We start from the raw sequence: 18,805 nt of genomic DNA, 5'->3' as shown, positions 1-18,805 counted from the left end.
CCGTTATGTTCCTTTTTCTGCTCTTGAAGAAAGAAGCAGAAAAAGAGAAGGAGCAAAATCACATCAAGAAAGCACTTCAGAACTGCGAGTATCCCAACTGGGCTTTCTTCAAGAGCAGAAAAAGGAATATAATGGACAAGGAAGATAACAGGAAGAAACGCAAGAACATTGAGTGCATTTACATGCACATAGAGAAAATTGAATTTCTGCCGTTGCTCGACTGAAATCGAAGTTCTAAATGGCATGGAAACACCTTAGCTAGGCTGAAATTGAACCGAACTTGATTCCTCGCAATCGAGCTACACGACCTAGATTATGCGATTTTTGCCGAGCTACTTAGTGCATGTAAACTCTATCGAGCTACGTAGTCGAGCTACTTACTTCAGCACTGCCCCTTCCGGAAGTGACGAGTGACGAGACCACAAGCGGGAAACACGACAGCCTCGGTCGAAAAAAAGAAAAGAAAAAAAAAAACAGCCTCGGTCGGCATGACACTTTACCTTAGCCGCCACTTTATTAGGAACACTTGTGTCTGGGCATGTACGCACCCAGGGGCGCCGCTAGGGGGGGGGGAAGTTAGGACGATTCTAAGGGCCTGGCACTGACAGGGGGGCCTGTGAGGGATATTAATATTATTTTAATAGTATTGCCTTGTGTAAGTTTTTGAAATAAAATATTTCATTTCATCTAATAAAATATGCAAATTATACATGGTTATGATTTGCTATAACATTTTTCTTGAATTATTTATGATATTGTCATTTCACCCCTCCACCCTTTTTACTAATGGTACAGTCTGATTCTGGGCGCGGGACACGTGAAATGTGTAGCTCCGTGTATGCACAGAGCTATTAGCGCAGCTTAGATCAGCTGGCGGTTTTTGTATGTGCGCAACAGAGGTGTACATCCTAGAAGTTGCGAAGCAGGAGCAGGTGTGATGAATTATGAAATCCGGATATCACACTGTGTGTGAAAAAAAAATCACCTTTTTTCATAGGTATCTTTATTGTATAATTAAGTCTAGGTGTTTTGCCATTGTTTATGTGTGGATTTGTTGATATTAAGTATTTAACTTTAATATTTTGCACATTAGCTGTGGTCATAGATATCATTGCTATTGTTCATGTGTGGATTTATTGATACTGTTGCTAAGTATTTAACTTGAATATTTGAACATTTGCTGTGTTTTCTAATAAATGTGTGATGCCTAAAAGAAACCAAAAACACTTAGTGGATTTCTTGCAGTACACTATGTAATTGTATCAAAAAACTAAGTGTAATTATTCGTCAAGGCATACATTTGATCACATACAGTAAGTCAATAAATGGAGGAAACAAAGGAATACATTTTGTAATCCTGATTATTGATTATGTTTGCTGGAGGGCTCTGGAGTATCCATAATGTGCATACAGAATGTTACAAGTCCATACTGATACAGTGATGCATGCAATTTCTCTCAACACAAACATTTGGATTGAATAAACTCCATAGGCTACTGAGTGGCCTAATAATAGTTGCTCATAAAAGACAAAAATTATTTATTTATATATATATATATATATATATATATATATATATATCTTCCATATATATCATTTTTAAGGCAACAGTCTATTCAGTCTAATTAGTTGGCAAGTTATTAGCATGTTAGCAGGCTAACAGTTAATATGTTCACCATTACAGATCAACTTCGTGGCCATTTTATTAGGAACACTTCTGTTCGTACATACACTCTTCTTGTGAACACGGAACTGATAACTTTGTTTATACGCTTGAATAGCTCTTCTTCATGACGACAACCGGAAGTGTACCAACACGATGGGGCGTGTAGCGCCACCTGTGGCTTGGGTGCACAATGCACCTCACACAATAGTTCGATTTCCTTGCGTGCATGTAGGATTGGATTTCTCTGGCACCCCTGCTGGGACCCTTAGCTCGATTACCGACAGTAGCTCGATTTGGATGTGCATGTAAACGTACTGATTGTCATTCCCTACATTTCTGGTCTATCTGAGAAACTCAGGAAGATCTACAAATACAACATTCCGGTACATTTCAGACCCAGTAACACCCTGAAGCAGAAACTGGTCCACCCTAAGGACAGAATACCCAGACACAAACAGGACAATGTAGTGTATACAATTCAGTGCAGTGAGGAACGCACAGACTTGTATATTGGGGAAACAAACAAACAAAAAAAAACACTTCACAGGCGCATGGCTCAGCACAGGAAAGCCAGTTCCTCAGGCCAGGACTCTGCTGTCTATCTTCATCTTAACAACAAAGGACACTCATTTCATGATTGCAACATACGCATTTTAGCCAGAGAGGATTGTTGGTATGAGTGAGGAGTTAAAGAAGCCATTTTTGTCAACCTGGAACGACCATCACTGAACAGAGGTGGTGGTCTAAGACACCATTTATCAGCCACCTACAATGCAGTCCTTGGCATACTTCCCAGACAATTGAATGCACACCAAAACCCAGCTGTTTTCAGTGACTCACAGGAGGACAGAGAGAACCAACAACCTACTGATCACCCCAACGACTCTCTAGGCCGTTCACACTCAGCCACCAGTGACCCACACCAACAGGATGACTCAACGACACCTTAGGATTGCTTTTCATCCATGAGAGGATAAATACCTGATACTCCCTGTTAGTCAGACAGAACTGAAGAAGCCTTTCGGATGAGAGGTGAAACGTCTTCAAGAATCTTCAAGCAAGTCCAGTTGCTCTCTTTTACCACCCACAATCTTCCATCCATCATCAGTTCATTAATCAGGTTGCCATTAATCAGGTATTCAGCAGACGCTCTTATCCAGAGCAACATACAACATACCCAGGCCCTGTCCACACGGCAACGGATTCAGGTGACTCCGATACAATTGCTTATCGTTCAGGCCTGGCGTCCACACGGCACCGGCGTTTTGGGTGCCCAAAACGCAATCTTTTTGAGAACGGGTTCCAGAGTGGAAAGATCTGGCAACGTTGCCGTTGTGAAGTCGTCTGGATGAGTAGAACGGATTTGTTTACGATGACGTCACAACCACATGACTGTGAGTGCTTCACGCCGGGTAGAAGTGTAACGAATATCACCAGGAAAAAGCCTTACGGAGCACTAGTGAGAGTGAAACACGAGCTTGGATATTATTATTATGTTCAGTGTTAGTTCACAGTAGTAATGCAAGAAGCAGAATAGTGACAGTAATAGTGAAGCAAAAACATGCAATTGTACAAACACTGCAGCTCTACAGCAAAATATTCATTTATGAAATGGTCTGATTCTTAACACCAGTAGTGCCAATGATCTTCTCATTGCGATGCGAGTTGTCAACAAATCCTATAACTTGGTTCATGAAACGCGCTTACAAAATATTTTCACTGTGAATATTTATTGTGTAATGGTGCAATCCCGCCAGCAAAAATAGGGGAAAAAAGGAGCGATCTCACCTCTTCAGATGTTGATTTAAGTCCGACAATACATTCCTCAAAAAGGGCGTAGAGGAGCAAATTAATCCAATTTATTCCAGACCATTAAAGACGCCGCCTTCCGCGTAGAATCATACGTCATCCTCGCCGCCATATTGGAGAGGTCAAAGCGGAGAATAAAGATTAGCTGCGTTTAACTGTACCAACAGGTTTACCGTCCAAACGAGATCACATGGGATTACCTTTCACAGGTGAGAAACAACAAATTAATTCCATCAACGTGTATCATTCACTTTATTCCGGACCATTGAAGACGCCGCCTTCCGCGTAGAATCATACGTCATCCTCGCCGCCATTTTGGAAAGGTCAAAGCGGAGAATAAAGATTAGCTGCGTTTAACTGTACCAACAGGTTTTCTGTCCAAACGAGATCACATGGGATTACCTTTCACAGGTGAGACTGGAAAAATACTTTTCATTGTATTTGGTCATTATAATGTAATTTTACAAACAGATTTTCCTGACTTTGTGGCTAATATGAAGTCTTGCGCATAATAGTTTATGCGCATGCGTCGTTACTTCTTCTATTGTTCTGGTGTCTCCGAAGGGACCGTCTTACAGCGCCCCTAGAGGTGTGGCATGTGTATTGCATCGTTTTCAGCAAGCGTTGCGTTGCCATATGGACCTGATATTTTACTGATTGTTGCCCATTTGGACGCGATATATTTTTAAATAACATCTCGTTGCCGTTGTCGTGTGGATGTAGCCCCAGAGTGGCCTGGGAAGCAGTTTGGGGTTAGGTGCCTTGCTCGAGGGCACTTCAGCCATTCCTACTCATCCAGGGAATTGAACCGGTGCCCTTTTGGTCCCAAAGCTGCTTCTTTTACCATTAGGCCATTGCTTCACCAGAGATGGTAAAGTAAAAATGAAAAATCTGTGAAAACATGCAAATTCTTCCTTTTTTTAAATTCATATCTAATAGCTGGTCTCTGGCCTGGTGAGCTGCTTTCAGATAATTAATTTACATTGGATAAGCAGCAGCAGATTTATCTGTTACAGAAGCTGAGCTGATTCATAATAACTGCAGTCATATTAGATTTATCAACTCAGTACAATATTAGCTACAGTATTTTTTTTAAATACTAGTTTCAGTCAGATGAAATACTTTGCTTGATCTGCATCCATAGTGCTGCTCACTGTTTGGAAATTTGATTTAAATTATTTTAATAATTATCAGACTATTTAATGAAATAACATGCCCTGTGAATGGGGGCAGGTTCATTCTGGAAGAGACCACTCTAAATTAGGAGAAAAATAGGATAAAGGTGATCAGTGAGAAGAACTTTGTATTGATTCACAGTGACATTTCTCTCTAAGGGGACAAGTGGACCTAAACAATACAACAAAACGTCCCCTGCTGCAGTGGTTCTGGAGACCCCGATGGGCTTACAGTTGTGGAAAGTATAATATTTATTACTATTATTAACCTATTTGACTGGTCATTTTAATTTAACATTTAAATATGGGTTGTGTCAAAGTCAGCTGCAGCATGTGTAACTAGTTCTGCATTTGTCTGCAGTGCTGTATTGTTTCCTGCTCTCACTAGATTCAGTTCATGACCCTGATAAGTCTGATAAGCCAAATCAGGTGTGAGTTAAGCAAAATATGTGGACTCTGAATGGAGAACACCAAGTCAGACTTTGCCACATTTGATACATCAGCGGAAAACATTAGGTCTCAAGATACTGAGGTTTGGATTCATCCAAACCTCAGTATCTTGAGACCTAATGTTTTCCGCTGATGGAAAGTTTAGGAATAAAAGCTCCATTAAATATCCAAAATATTATTGTACTCATTTCAACAAGTTGTTTACCCAGATGTATTATGTTCATAAATGGTCTTGAGGGGGTATGTGGAAAATGTTTTACAGTTAAATGGGTGTGGAAAACATGTAAGAACCCTTACATGCAGCCACTGATTCAAATTGTCTTCAAATTGTCACCCACCTTCAGGAATGCCACAGAAAGTTGTTTCTTTCAAACTTCCCATTTATTCATGATCACTAAACGAAAATTATCTGAACTTATTAAAAATCTGACTTTTTTTGTGCAGTGATCCATTTGCATAATTTGAATTTGGTAACATGGAATGCATATTATACCAGGAGTGTTCATGAGCATAAACAAAGGTTTCAAAAAGAGGAAGGTCACATGGAAGATTACATCAGTATAATAACTCTTAAGAAAGGATCATATGACATAAATAGTGACAAATTATGACATGGAAGTGTGTAAGAAGTTAACACACTCCCTAATACCAAGAAAAGGTATTTAGTACAAAAAAAGGACAGGACGCTGATATTTAATACAGTCAGTAGTACCTAGTTAATAGTAGCACTCATGACTTGATTAAAGTAAAAAATTATTTGTCTTTATTTGGAAAAATGACAAGGAACAGAATGACAAGTCAGCTGCAGCATGTGTAACTAGTTCTGCATTTGTCTGCAGTGCTGTATTGTTTCCTGCTCTCACTAGATTCAGTTCATGACCCTGATAAGTCTGATAAGCCAAATCAGGTGTGAGTTAAGCAAAATATGTGGACTCTGAATGGAGAACACCAAGTCAGACTTTGCCACATTTGATACACACCATATTTACAAGCTGTGTTTAAAGAAATACACCTGATGAAAACACCTACATTTGTAATACATCATAAAAAAGGGAAAATTTAAATAAAAAGTCCGATTCACTACACCACAGTGATTTTACAGGAGAGCCTTTACAGTCTTTGATGAATATTTAAGGCTTGGAGAGACATCACGCTTGCAGGACAATTAGAAGAACTTGGTTAAAGTGACCACAGAATAAATGGCAGATACTGTACGTTCTTTCCTGCAGCTTTTGTAAATGCTATGCCGCCAGCTGCCACTGATAATGGAGCAAACACCTTAAGATGAATCTGTGAACTTAAATGAAATAGAATACGAGATGCAAGGCCATTAAGCTCGTCATTGTCTTGCACACAGCAGACAAAGCAAATCTAAGCCTCTCGGAACAGTCTTTGATGGTCCTTGGTCATTCTCCAAGAGGATGGAGGTGCTTGTGATGATAACACTCCCGAACATATACAGTAAAATAAGGGGGCGGGGGGAGATAAAGTCACTTCCTCCAACAATTTTACTCTCTGACGACATGCTTTTCTGGAATCCTCCAATATTTCGAATGCCGTGTCTTCCTTCAATTTTGGTATTTAGTCACTTTTACAGTGCATGCCTGAAGCAGCTCATATCTCCTCTGGTAAATATAAAACAAAACATGAGACAGAGCAAATATATTCCCTCATCCAGTAATGACGAAACAAACAAACAAACAAAAAAAACGAATCTATACATACCAAGACTTGTAGCTCAAATCAATTACTATTCAATGTCCAGTCTGACTGAAGGCTCATTCTCCACTTCACCATCTGTAAATAATGTGATTGGTGATTAAAAAAAAAAAAAAAAAAGTCTGTTTTTGCCAAACAAAACTAGATGATGATCTGCAACTACTGCAGATAGAGCAGCACAATTAATCCTATCTTAGGCCCCGGTCACACCGCCCGAACTTTGCTGGAGCGTTCCTTGAACGGTAGGGAGGGGGGGCCGAATTTCGACAACGCTCGTCACCGCACACAAAATGGGGAAAAAAATCGAAAACACGGGCGTTGGCTTAGCGGTGCACCGCTGAAGCCGGCGTTGGTTTAGCGTTGGTTTAGCGGTAGCGAGCGTTGGTATAGCGGCGTTCTGCGCATGCGGGCTTTGGCTCGGCGGGGGTATAAAGTTGGTTTAGCACCAATCATAGCAAGTCTCTCAGCATCCATGGTGATACAGTTTTACTGTAACTTTGAGCAAATTCGATATAGATGAGGTCTGAACTCAACGGCAGCTCGATTCCAAATGAGCTCCTGGTTCATTTCTCCCCGTATTCATGGGTGCAGATAGAGGGTGGGACGGGTGGGATTCGTCCCACCCAGATTTAAATTCACTTCGTTCGGTCCTTATAGGGAGGAAAAAAACGTCTATGCTGTCTTTCTTTGCATAAGGCAAACCTCACGGAAAAATCAAAAGACTAATTACCATTCGGTTTATTGAGGTGCATGGCAGTGTATACATAGTTGCAACAACTCACATAAAACAAAATAAAGACTGATATTCGGTTGGTTGAGCTGTGCAGACTGCACAGGTTGCGAGCTCGAGCTTGGTTGCTATGGTAACCCACAACAAGCTTGACAGGCATATCGGGGTTGGGGTTGGTTTGCTGGCAGCTTTGTCCCCCCCAGTTCAAAAAAACGTATCTGCGCCCCTGCCCGTATTTATAGCCAAATTCTGGTCCCGCTCCGACACCTCTATACCAACGCCAAACCAAAGTTCATCGCCGCCATGGATAGCTGCTTCAACGCCCGACACCGTTCCAGCAACCCCGTGTCTGCTCGTAAAACGCTTACAACCGCTCCACCGAAGTTTGTGCAACGTTTAATCACCGCCCGGGCAACGCTGGCGAAGCAGCAGTGGTCCAGCGTTCAAGATTTCTGCGTTGGCCTAGCGGACCCAAGCGTCCACGAACTTGCATCTAGCGGTGCCAAACTTTGACTGGGCGTTGGTGGAGCGGGGGTGAACTTTGCCGGGGCGGAAAATTGCCCCCTCCTCACCGCTCGCAATATTTTGTGCAGCTCAAAACTTTCGGAGCAGTAGGAGGGCCCCTCGAGAAACATCAGCGGTGGCCGAGCGTATACGGCGTTGCTTTAACGGGGGCCAACTTTTGTTAAACAGTGGTGAACGGTTACGAGCGGTGATGAATTTTTTTCACCGCTCCAGGAACGCTCCAGCAAAGTTCGGGCGGTGTGACCGGGGCCTTATGTCATTTTATATACTGTATAAAAGTACATAATTTGACAAAGGCTTATGAGACAATTGAAATGGCAATTTATATACTAGATAAATGATGTCAGAAGAAGCAGCGATAATGCAGTTGTCTTGAAAAAGCACAAAATTTAAAAGAGTAGAAGAGGCAAAATGGACATTTGTTGGGGTCATTAAAATGGCTAAACAAGTTATTGGCTAACTACAGCTAACTAGCTAGTATCTACAGTATGAAGTGTTAGGCTAATGAACATTAAGTTGCTTGCTTAGCAGTCTGTTGACTCAGGATATTCAGAACCATAGCAACTAAATCACAGACACTGAACTAATAATTTTCCTTATTTCAAAACCTTTACCATGATAAGTAGTCTAATGGCCATTGTCAGGAATGAGACTAGTGTTGAATGCAAATGCAGGTTTTACAGTTGAACACAAAACCAGAGTGCAAATCCACAAACATGCAAAAGGACAGGAGATCTACAAACAGACTGAAGTGAAAGGAAAATGGGAGACCTGACACGAGTGTTTAGTGGGAAATACACCACTCGTATTTTTCATATGCGCTACAGCCAGGACATGGAGATTCAAAACCATGACATAAATCTCGATGTCACTCGTGATGAAATTGAATTGTTTTGATAAATTTGGGTACTTTTTGTTTGTGAATGTGTCCATATAATAAAAAGAACATCACACGCTGACTTGAAAATATGAAGTTTATCTTCTTGTGTTGAAAAACTTGAATTTTTCAGACAAAATACATCGCGGATCCGAGTGACATATTTCCCGATATTTCACGCCGATGATCTTACTCCCAGTGTTTTCCCACAGACTAGACACGCATCGTCAAAATGGTGAACAGTTCAAAATTAAAATTCTTTTGATTAACTTTTTTTTTGGTGTATGTGTCCATATAATATAAAGAACATTACACTGTGGCATGAAGGTATGAAGTTTATCTTCGTGTTGAAAACATTTTCACTCGTTCGCTTACTCATGAATATATTGACCACTCGAAGATAAACTTCATAGCATGCAATATCCCCTCCGTCTCACTCTCTACATATATATCTCCATCCATCCATCCATTATCCATAACCGCTTATCCTGTGCAGTCACGGGCAAGCTGGAGCCTATCCCAGTTGACTATGGACGAGAGGCAGGGTACACCCTGGACAAATCGCCAGGTCATCACAAGGCTGACACAGAAACAAACAACCATTCACACCTACGGTCAATTCAGAGCCACCAGTTAACCTAACTTGCATGTCTTTGGACTGTGGGGGAAACCGGAGCACCACACACACACACACACACAGTGGTGCTTGAAAGTTTGTGAACCCTTTAGAATTTTCTATATTTCTGCATAAATATGACCTAAAACATCATCAGATTTTCACACAAGTCCTAGAAGTAGACAAAGAGAACCCAGTTAAAAAATGAGACAAAAATATTATACAGAAACACTTTTATTGCCAGGTATGTGGACACACACGAGGAATTTGACTCCGGTTTCACTTAGCTCTCATAGTACAAAAACAGATAAAAAGCGTATACACAAAACAAACAACAAACAAAAAAAAAGGTGCAATAGGTGCATAGTGCAAACTAATCCAGGTAAGTCAAGTATGAAATAGATAAATAAATATAAAGTATACAGTGTGCACAGAATGACGGTATGAGTGTGCAGATATTTTACAAGTGATATTACTGATATATGAATCTGGATTTTAGCTGTTCATCACAGAAAGGATTTTCCCTTTTGGTGCAATATGGTGCATAGTACAAAGATGAAATAGTAAATATAAATAAGTATAAATATAAGTAACAGTGAGCACAGAATGACAGTAAAAGTGTGCAGATATTTTGCAAGTGATATTACTGATATATGAATCCGGATTTTAGCTGTTCATCACAGAGACAGCCTGAGGGAAGAAACTATTCTTGTGTCTGGTTGTTTTTGCATATAGTGATCTATATCGCCTCCCTGAGGGGAGAAGTTTAAACAGTTTGTGACCAGGGTGTGATGGGTCCGCAGAGATGTTACCTGCCCGTTTCCTGACTTTGGACAGGTACAGGTCTTGGATGGAGGGCAGGTTGACACCAATAATTTTCTCTGCAGACCTTATTGTCCGTTGCAGTCTGCTGTTCTCCTGTTTGGTGACTGATCCAAACCAAACAGTGATGGAAGAGCAAAGAACACACTGAATGATGGCAGAGTAGAATTATGTCAGCAGCTCCTTAGGCAGGTTGAGCTTCCTGAGCTGGCGCAGAAAGTACAACCTCTGCTGAGCCTTTTTGATGATAGTGACTGTGTTGGTCTCCCACTTCAAGTCCTGAGAGATTGTGGAACCCAGAAACCTGAAGCTTTCAACAGCAGTCACAATGTTGTTGGTGATGGGCAGCAGAGTGGGGGGGGCTCCTCCTAAAGTCCACTGTCATCTCCACAGTTTTGAGCGTGTTCAGCTCCAGATTGTTCTGACCGCACCAACAGACCAGCCGTTCAACCTCCCGTCTGTATGCAGACTCATCACCATACTTAGCAGATTAGCAGTTAATTTGAAGGTGAAATTAGAGTCAGGGGTTTTCAATCAATGGGATGGCAATCAGTTGTGAGTGGGCACCTTGTTTTATTTAAAGAATAGGGATCTATCAAAGATCTATCCATCTTCATAGCACATGTTTGTGGAAGTGTATCATGGCACGAACAAAGGAGATTTCTGAGGACCTCAGAAAAAGCGTTGTTGTTGCTCATCAGGCTGGAAAAGGTTACAAATCCATCTCTAAACAGTTTGGACTCCACCAATACACAGTCAGACAGATTGTATACAAATGGAGGAAATTCAAGACCATTGTTACCCTCCCCAGGAGTGGTTGACCAACAAAGATCACTCCAAGAGCAAGGCATATCATAGTCGGTGAGGTTACAAAGGACCCCAGGGTAACTTCTAAGCAACTGAAGGCCTCTCTCACATTGGCTAATGTTAATGTTCATAAGTCCACCATCAGGAGAACACTGAACAACAAATGGTGTGCATGGCAGGGTTGCAAGGAGAAAGCCACTGCTCTCCAAAAACAACATTGCTGCTCGTCTGCAGTATGCTAACGATCATGTGGACAAGCGAGAAGGCTATTGGAAAAATGTTTTGCGGACAGATGAGACCAAAATAGAACTTTTTGGTTTAAATGAGAAGCGTTATGTTTGGAGAAAGGAAAACACTGCATTCCAGCATAAGAACCTTATCCCATCTGTGAAACATGGTGGTGGTAGTATCATGGTTTGGGCCTGTTTTGCTGCATCTGGGCCAGGATGGCTTGCCATCATTGATGGAACAATGAATTCTGAATTATACCAGCAAATTCTAAAGGAAAATGTCAGGACATCTGTCCATGAACTGAATCTCAAGAGAAGGTGGGTCATGCAGCAAGACAATGACCCTAAGCACACAAGTCGTTCTACCAAAGAATGGTTAAAGAAGAATAAAGTTAATGTTTTGGAATGGCCAAGTCAAAGTCCTGACCTTAATCCAATTGAAATGTTGTGGAAGGACCTGAAGCGAGCAGTTCATGTGAGGAAACCCACCAACATCCCAGAATTTAAGCTGTTCTGTACGGAGGAATGGGCTAAAATTCCTCCAAGCCGGTGTGTAGGACTGATCAACAGTCACCGGAAACGTTTAGTTGCAGTTATTGCTGCACAAGGGGGTCACACCAGATACTGAAAGCAAAAGTTCACATACTTTTGCCACTCTCAGATATGTAATATTGGATCATTTTCCTCAATAAATAAATCCCATCTCATTATCTCTAGCCGCTTTATCCTGTTCTACAGGGTCGCAGGCAAGCTGGAGCCTATCCCAGCTGACTACGGGTGAAAGGCGGGGTACACCCTGGACAAATTGCCAGGTCATCACAGGGCTGACACAGACAACCATTCACACTCACATTAACACCTACAGTCAATTTAGAGTCACCAGTTAACCTAACCTGCATGTCTTTGGACTGTGGGGGAAACCGGAGCACCCGGAGGAAACCCACACAGACACGGGGAGAACATGCAAACTCCGCACAGAAAGGCCCTCGCTGGCCACGGGGCTCGAACCCGGACCTTCTTGGTGTGAGGCAACAGCGCTAACCACTACACCACCTTGCCGCCCCCAATAAATAAATAACCAAGTATAATTTTTTTTGTTGCATTTGTTTAACTGGGTTCTCTTTATCTACTTTTAGGACTTGTGAGAAAATCTGATGATGTTTTAGGTTATATTTATGCAGAAATATAGAAAATTCTAAAGGGTTCACAAGCTTTCAAGCACCACTATAAAAAAAAAAATTATATATATATATATATATATATATATATATATATATATATATATATATATATATTTATTTATATATATATATATATATATATATATATATATATATATATATATATATATACACACACACACACACACTTTCGTCTCATAGCAAGAAGGTTCTGGATTTGAACCTCACAGTCGACAGGGGCCTGTCTACGTGGGTTTCCTCTAGGTGCTCCAGTTTCCCCCCACAGTTCAAAAACATGCAGATTAGGTACAAATACCCAGCCACTGCGGTTGCACAAGCCAGTGCATACTTAGTGCAGGTCCCAAGCCCGAATAGATTGGGGAGGGTTGCGTCAGGAAGGGCACCTAGTGTGACACCTATGTGGAACAAATCCGCTGTTGTGACCCCCCCCCAATGGAAGCAGGTGAAAGAAGACGACGACGACAACTAAAGCCCACTCAAAACAATGAAGTATTAATTATGTGCATTCTTGCATATAAAATAATTTGACTGGCATGGGGGGGGGCTGACGAAGTTGTTGCTTAGGGCTCCCAAATGTTCAAAAATAACTCTTGCTTGAGATACAACTAACTTGGATGCATGAAATCAAACAAACATTCATATAGTTTAACTGTCTGAATAATCAGAGCGAATGCTGATAAAGACCACAAGACCTATGAAAGCCATGAACGGATACTGTGCTGACATTTTTTTTTTATTTTCAGGTAATTATATTTATATTTAGCATTTAAAAGATTAAAAACACTATATGGGTGTTGAGCAGTCTCATTTTGATTCATAGACATTTGACAGAATATGTAAGGAATAAAACACAGGGTATGTTCCTATAGGAAAATGATGGACATGTGATGCGACTTTGGATCCAAAGCGTCTCATTCCTTTTATACCACAAACTGCCAACAACGACTAACTACTTTTCTAACCATGCTTTAGAGTGTAGCATCAACTGGTTGGTAAATATCAGGAACATAGATCCCCAACATCTCAAATACACAATATGGCCAAATGTTTGTTGAAACCTGCCGATCACACTTGTATGATTTTTGAACATCCCATTCTAGAGTTAATCCCCCTTTGCTGTCATAATAACCTTCTCTTTTCTGGGAAGGCTTTCCACTAGATGTCATGTGAGAAGATCCGGTACATAGTTGAAATTTCAGTTCATCCCAAAGGGGTTCTGCAGGTAAGGTACTGAGGTAAGGACTCTGTACAGGGCACTCTAGTTCTTCCAGTCCAACCTTTCTAAATCATGTCTTTATGGACATCACTTTGTACACAGGGGTATTGTCATGCAGGAACATGTTTGGGCCTCTTTAATTTTTTTTTCCATTTACTTAGTTTTGCCATAGCAAGATATACATGTACATACATTATGGATGGCAAACCACTACAGTTTGCGCCAATTACAGTGGCCCCACTGTACCCCAGTTGAATTGTGAGAACATGCAAACTCCACACAGAAAGGCCATGAGGTTCGAACCCAGAACCTTCTTGCTGTGAGGCAACAGCGTTAACCACTGCACCACCGTGCTGCCCACTCTTAGTCACAGTGAAGGAAAATCTTAATATTACAGCATACAATGACATTCTGTACAATTGTGTGCTTCCTACTTTGTGGCAACAGTTTGAGGAAGAACCACGAATGGAAGTGATGGTCAGGTTTTCACAAACTTTTGGCCATATAGTGCATCTCTAATATTGCGTTTAAGTACTTTCATTGCATTAGGCAGCTGGGCCATAGAAGGTTCACGCTGCACGCTACACGTTCACGTGAAGAACCGGACCCTGGGCCATTAAACTTCATGCTTGGATGTTCACGTGTTGCGTCTGTTCTACTTTGACCGAGTAACCAACAATATGGACTCTTCGGATGACGACGATTGCCTCATTCTGCTTTTACTGAGACAGAGGAAGAGAAAAAGGAACAGAATTTGGAGCCGAGAACACTTCCTTCTGAGAGAAACCCGTGGTGAATTTCACCGAACATTCTATAATCTGCTTGACAATCCCGATGAAGAACTATTTTTCAATTATACCATTCAATTATATTTTTTCTGAAGTTTTCCCCTGAAAGCATAGAGTTATCTCCCTAGACCCGTTCTGATTGGCTGGCGCGGCGGTGACCGCATGCATTGACTGGAATTTCCATCTTCACGCCTAGAAAAAAGTGTGCATGTTCATTTCTCGCTTCACGCGTGAAGTGTGCAGCGTGCAGCGTGCAACGTGAACGCCGTTCTATGGCCCAGAGCAAGTCATGCTACGTTTGTCCACTTTTCTTTACACGCGTGTAGCGTGTAGCATGCAGCGTGCACCTTCTATGGCCCAGCTGCCTTACAGGCATTTAGCAGACCCTCTTGTCCAGATCGACGTACAACATACCCAGAGCAGCCTGGGGAGCAGTTGGGGGTTAGGTACCTTGGCACTTCAGCCATTCCTACTGGTCCAGGGAATCGACCCGGCAACCTTTTGGTCCCAAAGCTGCTTCTCTAACCTTTAGGCCATGGCATCCCCCATGAAGTAAACAGACCACACAATGTACTACAGAAGCAATAAATATGTTTCTATCTATCTATCTATCTATCTATCTATCTATCTATCTATCTATCTATCTATCTATCTATCTGTGTTTTTACAAATTTAAGAAAACAAAATGCAAGTACTTGTGTTTTCATCACCTATGATTATGCAAAGACAGAAAAATGAGATGACCGATCAAACCATAATTGCCATGATTTATTGATCTCCATCAAACTTTAGTGCATTTTCTCTTTATTGAAGAGAACAGCTATTTTAGTGAAGCATAAAACCACATGTATTTATCTTTGACACTTGATCCCTTTTAGAGGGCAGAGAAATATCCCTAATTTGGGCATTCTTTCAAACACAATTGATTAAACAATCACACTGCCTCTTAAATTAGCTGGAATGGGGCAGAGGTTGTTTTTTGAATTCCATTATCATATCCTTACCTATGCTGTCCTCATCTGATCCATCTTTCCCCCATCTCCTGTCACTGGAAAGTAAGGGGTTTTGACATTCGCTCAGAGACCGCAGAGGGAAATACTGGCCATTACCTTGGCTAAAGACCACAAGGTACACTGGTTACATATACATACAGCATTCTAAAAGCCATTATATAATAATTATATCTCTAATTTTAATACCTTTCCACCCATAATTTACTAACCTGGTAAAGATTGGGAAAAACCAGAGCTTTTTGTCTTCCCCAAAGACTTGCAGAAGGTTTTTGCGGAAACCAACATCAAAGCCATTCCTGTCAGGACCATTTTGGAATACGGGTGCAGAGAAAGCCTCTGAAAAACCGTGAAAGTGTAACACAAAGAAAAGATGAAGCTTTTTTGTTTTAGTTTATATGCTATGTTGTCCATCTTTCTACACTATACAGCCACAAGTATGTGGACACCTGACCCATCTGTCCTTGTTAAACATCCAATTCCATATTTAGTCCCTCCTTTGCTGTTGTAATATCTTCCACTCTTCTGGGGAGGCTTTCCACTAGATTTTTTGAGTGTGGCTCTGGGGATTTGTCCATTCAGCCACAAGAGCATTAGTGAGGTCAGGCACTAGTGTTGGGATAAGTAGGTCTAGGGTTTCAGTTCGTCCTAAAAGGTGTTCAGTGAGTTTAAGGTCAGGGCTCTGTGCAGGCCACTTGAGGTTCTTCCACTCTAACCATGGCAAATTATGTCTTTAAGGAGCTTGCTTTGTGCCATATAGTCGGTCTGTCTAACCTATTCTATATCAAATGTCAAAGGACATTAGAAAATAAATCTGAACATTTAAAAAAAACTTTTAAAAAAAATAAAAAAAATAATAATAATAAAACAGGGTTCCTACACATTTTCCATTTCAAAATTCCATACTTTTTCCATATTAAATTTCCAGACTTCACAGTACATTTTTCAGACCATGTTTGACACCACAGTACAAATAACTAGATATTATATAGATATTATTTAAATAAGTGATTTTAAAACCCAACTGTTAATATGTTTCACTGCGAGTATGTAAGCTAGTATGTTGCCAAATAATTACCAGAAATTATTCTAGTGCACCCATGTGGCAAGGTACTGTGGCTCATACAAATCTATTAAAACCAAACCCAGACAAGTTCAATGCACAGCATTTTATTCAAGCTGCAATGCTAAAACAATGCAGTATTTTGTTTCTGCTAAATTTGAGACTCTAAACTGATACCTTCTACCCGTAACAGTAGGGATGTTGATGTACGGTACAACTCATCAAAAGAAAAGGGAACAGAAGTGCACGGACTTTGCTTCTCTGAATATTAGGAGGAGTAAAACTGTTTACTGTAAACACTGTTTAACACATTGCTCAACAAAGAACTATCAATAGAGTAAAATAATAATTAACAATCTTACATTAAAAGAACGCATTTTGAAAACTTAACAGAATTGAGAATAAAATGTAAAATCATTGGCCACAAAAAGTTTAGAAGCTCTCCCCTTTGTCTTATGTCTCTCCTTTTGTCAAAAGCACATACGGTACACACCATCACTCAAATACATGCAACCACACACACAGCAATGGAAACACAGATGAAACCAGTTGCATCCTGCTGCAAAGACTGGTTGAGTGACAGAGACGTCCATACACACACACATTCAAATATGAAGATAAAACATGGTTGTAAGACAGGCTAAGAAGCCTTGTGCAAGTGTGCCACATACAAATGGGTGAGGGCAACTATGTTCTCACACACACCTGTTCTAACGCGCGCACACACACACACACACACACACACACACACACACACACACACACACACACACACGATATTTGCCATCGTTCACACCTGGGGCAGCCCCACAACACCAGCAAAACTTGCCAGCTCTCAGAAAACTTGCAATTAACCATTCTTACATTTGTAGTATTGCAATGTGCACTCACACTGATGCTTTTTTTTTTTTTAAAGTTCTGCAGAGATACGACATAGCCCAACATGCTTAACATCAGATAGTTTACTGATGGCAGATGCCACAGAAACCACTTCAGACATATCACGCACACATCTTGCCTCGCTTGAATTCAACATCAAACTCACACTAACATTTTGGCTTAATTTTACATTTTTGAAAAGAAAGAAGGGGCAATAGTCTGGAAACAGAAATATTTTTCGATACTCTGTTTTCCTTTTTCCATACTTATCCAGACCAGGGAATTACTAAAATCAAATTCCATACTGTGTAGGAACCCTGAGTATATAAATGCTTAATTATGGTATTTATTCAAAATACCATACCATAAATGGAAATTATATTTACAAAACTGAATAATACAATTAAAAGTTCTATTAATTAACTATATTAATCAAATAGGAGTGCTGTTAGACCTGAAATGACGTGTTTGATTGTATGCAATGTTAATAGCTTGCTATTAGTTGTGATAATTATTATTATTGATGTTGTGACTGTTTGAGTTGCCACTAGTACTTTTGGCATCCATATTTTATATATTACACACACACACACACACACACACACACACACACACACACACACACACAGCATTACTAAACAAAACAGTGCCAAGAACACAACATCATCATAGAGCAATCATACCCAGTGTGGATCTGTTCTTAGCCACCAGCCAGCAGTGGTAGCCGAAGAGAAAAGTGAGGCTCACAAAGAACATGACCGCCACAAACAGAAGGAAAAGGACATGAAACTTAGCATGGTCGTTTGGAAGCGTGCCCTGAAAAACACAAAGGAATTGTGAAACACAAAATTGTAAAATTTAAATTAAGAATTCACTCCTTTAACTGAGAAGAAAGGGAAAAGTACCTATTCATTGAGGACCTTAATACACAAGGAATAAAACACAATGGGGCATGCTGTTATAGGAAAGAAAGTAAAGGTGTAATGCAGCCTGATGCAGGAATTTGCCAATGATTGCCTTGTTTTGTTAATTAATATAAATAAACACAACCCAGAGCATCAGCGACGCAGAAGCTCACATGGCTGTACCATGAGAAACTAGACCCGTTTACAATTAGCCAAGTTGCTCTTCATGAGAACAATTAGAAAAATTTGATCTTCAAAACAAAACAATCAGAATCAAACTCCATTGAAAACTCAGGGAGGAGTAGCAATTTTCCTG

The 18,805-nt window shown here is 40.6% G+C and overlaps 1 protein-coding gene across 6 annotated transcripts in view; it reads right to left on the bottom strand.

Moving 5' to 3' along the window:
* Positions 1–5,840: 5,840 nt before the first annotated feature.
* The window catches only part of zdhhc15b (zinc finger DHHC-type palmitoyltransferase 15b), a 33,248-nt gene continuing 20,283 nt past the window's right edge, over positions 5,841–18,805 (bottom strand). For all 6 annotated transcript variants that reach the window (XM_060927508.1, XM_060927512.1, XM_060927510.1 and 3 more), the window contains 5 exons: positions 18,268–18,400; positions 15,855–15,981; positions 15,637–15,746; positions 6,826–6,897; positions 5,841–6,725 (listed from right to left, as the gene is read on the bottom strand). In XM_060927508.1, the coding sequence (XP_060783491.1) occupies positions 6,851–6,897; positions 15,637–15,746; positions 15,855–15,981; positions 18,268–18,400 (417 nt within the window). In that variant the 3' untranslated portion in view covers positions 5,841–6,725; positions 6,826–6,850. The remainder of the gene's footprint in view (positions 6,726–6,825; positions 6,898–15,636; positions 15,747–15,854; positions 15,982–18,267; positions 18,401–18,805) is intronic.

Source organism: Neoarius graeffei, chromosome 8 (assembly GCF_027579695.1).
Source record: "Neoarius graeffei isolate fNeoGra1 chromosome 8, fNeoGra1.pri, whole genome shotgun sequence".
NCBI lineage: Eukaryota > Metazoa > Chordata > Actinopteri > Siluriformes > Ariidae > Neoarius > Neoarius graeffei.
This window is presented reverse-complemented; position numbering and strand designations above follow the sequence as displayed.